Source organism: Triticum aestivum, chromosome 2B (genome assembly GCF_018294505.1).
Source record: "Triticum aestivum cultivar Chinese Spring chromosome 2B, IWGSC CS RefSeq v2.1, whole genome shotgun sequence".
Taxonomy (NCBI): Eukaryota; Viridiplantae; Streptophyta; class Magnoliopsida; order Poales; family Poaceae; genus Triticum; species Triticum aestivum.
In genome coordinates this window covers 6,269,074-6,272,182 of record NC_057798.1, presented here as the reverse complement: position 1 = coordinate 6,272,182, position 3,109 = coordinate 6,269,074, and the positions used below count along the sequence as shown (strand labels likewise).

General features: G+C 49.4%; 1 protein-coding gene across 1 annotated transcript; it reads right to left on the bottom strand.

Moving 5' to 3' along the window:
* Positions 1-1,028: 1,028 nt before the first annotated feature.
* LOC123039857 (acyl transferase 15-like) lies at positions 1,029-2,285 on the bottom strand. Its single transcript, XM_044462856.1, has one exon. The coding sequence runs from the start codon at positions 2,280-2,282 to the stop codon at positions 1,029-1,031; it is 1,254 nt and encodes a 417-aa protein (XP_044318791.1). The 5' UTR covers positions 2,283-2,285.
* Positions 2,286-3,109: the final 824 nt, after the last annotated feature.

The following is a 3,109-nucleotide window of genomic DNA, read 5'->3' as shown; positions in this document are numbered from 1 at the left end:
ACTGATGGTTTGTTTGTTAGGATTTACCAAGATTAGTAAACACATCCACGGTGCAAACTTCAGAATTAGAGACTTGAGGGTTCTATCGCGACGCAATCGACTTTACAAATTCAATGCTTTCTTGGTGGAACTGATCTGTAGGCCTGGTTTCCTATGGCTTAGGCAGTACATATGCCATTGGATTTGTTTGCTAGACTTTCGTTATTTGTATACTATCCGGACTCTCGTGATTGGGTACACAATCTTAAATTTTTGTATTGTCATATTTAGTATAATTTGTTGCACAATTAGTTCCATGGCCTAAAAGTAATCCCCTATTAGTAAATTTATTTAAGAATGATTTAAATGCTTGACTCCAAAAGAAGAAGATGATAAAAGATTCAAATGTTTATTTAAATCACATTACAACTTACTGTTCTTGTTTCCAAATAAGCGACGTGGTTTTAGTACATATGTAACTACCAAGAGATGTAATGATACGAGTAAAAGAATTAAAATATACACCTTCTAAATAGTGATCTAAAGGCTCTTATATTTCTTCACGGAGGGAGTATTTTTATTTGCTATATACCGGATTTGTTACCACTATAAATGTGTGGTGGAGCTCGTGAGGAAAGGTACGTAGTTTTTGCTCACTGGATTTATTCTTCATCGTATGCATGGGTGCGTGTATTTAAGAATGATTTAGTACATATGTAAATGTATTTAAGAATGATTCAAATGCTTGACTCCAAAAGAAGAAGATGATGAAACATTCAAATGTTTATTTAAATCACATTACAAGTTACACTTCCCGTTTCAAAATAAGTGTCGTGGTTTTAGTACATATGTAACTACCAAGAAATACATATAATGATACGAGTAAGAGAATTAAAATGTACACTGATTTGTTTCGACTATATACCGGATTTGTATGGACTATATATGTGTGGTGGAGCTCGTGAGCAGAGGTACGTAGTTTTTGCTCACTGGATTTATTCTTCATCGTATGCATGGGTGCGTGTGGATGCTTGCGTGCATGTAGTGTACTATAAACGCGCGTGCATGTGCATGTGCATCGCGGCCAACTCCCGTAAGAAGCCATCGGCGTGCTCCGGCTTCACACAGAAGGACATGACGTTGATGCCGTCCTTTGCCATGCATGGCGGGCATAGAACGCAGGGGTTTGTCGCCGTCCGCACGACCTTGCCCAGCGGCGGCATCACCCGCGCCGGATGCCCACGCCCGAAGTCCACCTCGTCGAACCCAAGGTTCCTCAAGCTCGTCACAACCAGCGTGTTGTACCTCGGAGGGGGCGTGGTCGGCTGCAGCATATCCCCACCGCCGCCGTTCGTGAGCAGGCCCGGCGTCTTTTCCTTGGCGAGCCTGATGAGCTTCACCAGCTCCTTGACGTCGCCGCATGCCACTGTGCCGCTCATGGCCATGACCGGCTGCCGCATGATGCAGTTTCGGTAGTAGCCGCGCTTGGCGCCCACAAGCCCGCGCATGTTGCTCGCGAAGACGAGAGGCACAGGCGTATCGGGTTCGAAGATGACAGCACGGGTGCGGCACTGCCAGAGCACGGCCGCGACAGCGTCGAACACCGTGCCGCCGCACTCGGCCCTGATGTGGGCAATCAGGCTCCATGAGACGGTGACGTCCAGGCTTGTCATTTCCTCCGTTCCGACACGGATCCGAGACCTCGCTGCGGCGACCATCTTGGGCGGGAGGCAGGGCAGCACTTGGGACCTGACAGGCACGACGGACGGCGCTGGCATCCCACGGGCAAGCTCGCCGACGGCCTGCAGGAACTGCGCCATCCCCGCGGCGTCGGCCATGACGTGGTTCCACGTCACGCCCACGACGAACCCGCCGCAGGCGAACTCGGTCACCTGCATCAGCAGCATGGCGTCGTCTGAGCGGCAGTACTCGGCAGGGTAGCGGGGGGCGAGCTGTCCGGCGAGCAGCGGCCACGTCGTGAATTGGTCCAGCACACAGCTCGCCAGCGCGCCCACGAACGAGACGCCCTCCCCGGAGCACGAGATGTGGTTCGGCGCCCCGTCGGGTCCAGCGACGAGGCGGCCAGCCATAGGGTAGTAGAGCACCAGTGCCTGCGACAGGGCCTTCTTGATTGTCTCAACAGGGTCGTCGATTGGCTGATCGAAGATGAGGAGCAGCGAGACAGGAATTGGAGCCAAACACTTATCAAAAGAGGAGAGGTTGATGATCCCACGGCGCGCCGTCCCCAGCTTCTCCGGGCCCGTGACCGCCACCGGCGATGATTTGGTGACTACGATGGTCATTATGCTCTGTTTTCTCGCACTTACTTCGTATAAGAGGCTCTTAGTTCCCGTCTGCCCTGACACCTATGTGCGTATATATAGGGAAAAATATAGGTGTACTGTTGATGTGTTCAAATTGTTTAAGGATTCGTGTATAATCACAAATCCGCACGCACTATGTTTGTTATTTTTGGAACAAACAAATATTATAATTTATAGATGAACTATGAATTATATTTCACTACTAGGAAAAAGCCTAGTAGTAGCGCGGATTTAAAATCTACTAGTAGCGTGTGTGGCCGTGCTACTAGTAAGGCGCTACAGCTAGAGAGCGGCGATGGCGTGGACGGGCTCGTGCGCTCCCGCTAGCTGGACGAAGCAATCGATGACGCGTCGCGTACTGTATTCAATGCAAGCGTATGGCGACAGGCCCACTGCATACGGCCAGGAGTAACGTGCGAAGACGGAGCCGTGTAAAATAACGGGTAAATGTCGGACCAGGATTGTGATCTTCCGTTGGTACAGGTATGTTGGCACTGTACATATCACTGTCCGTCTTGTGCGTCCAGTAGGCAGACGCCTTCTGCGGAATGGATAAGTGTGTACCAGATTGTGGGACCAATGTCACCCGACTGACGCTGAAAAGTAAAAGCAAATCTATCAAAAAATTGTGCCTCTCATAGAAACAAAATCATGCCTCTCACAGAAGGAAAAAAAAGAAAACACTTTTTTTTTGTTTTCCGAGAGGCATGCCTCTCGAGGAAGCAAACCCGTGCTTCTCGCGCAAGGAAAAAAAAGAAACGTATTTTTTCTCCGTTTCTGAAAGACGCGAAGCACAACCATGACAC

Excerpts from the sequence above, each read along its gene's own strand:
- LOC123039857 (XM_044462856.1), bottom strand. The coding sequence starts at position 2,282 with ATGACCATCGTAGTCACCAAATCATCGCCGGTGGCGGTCACGGGCCCG.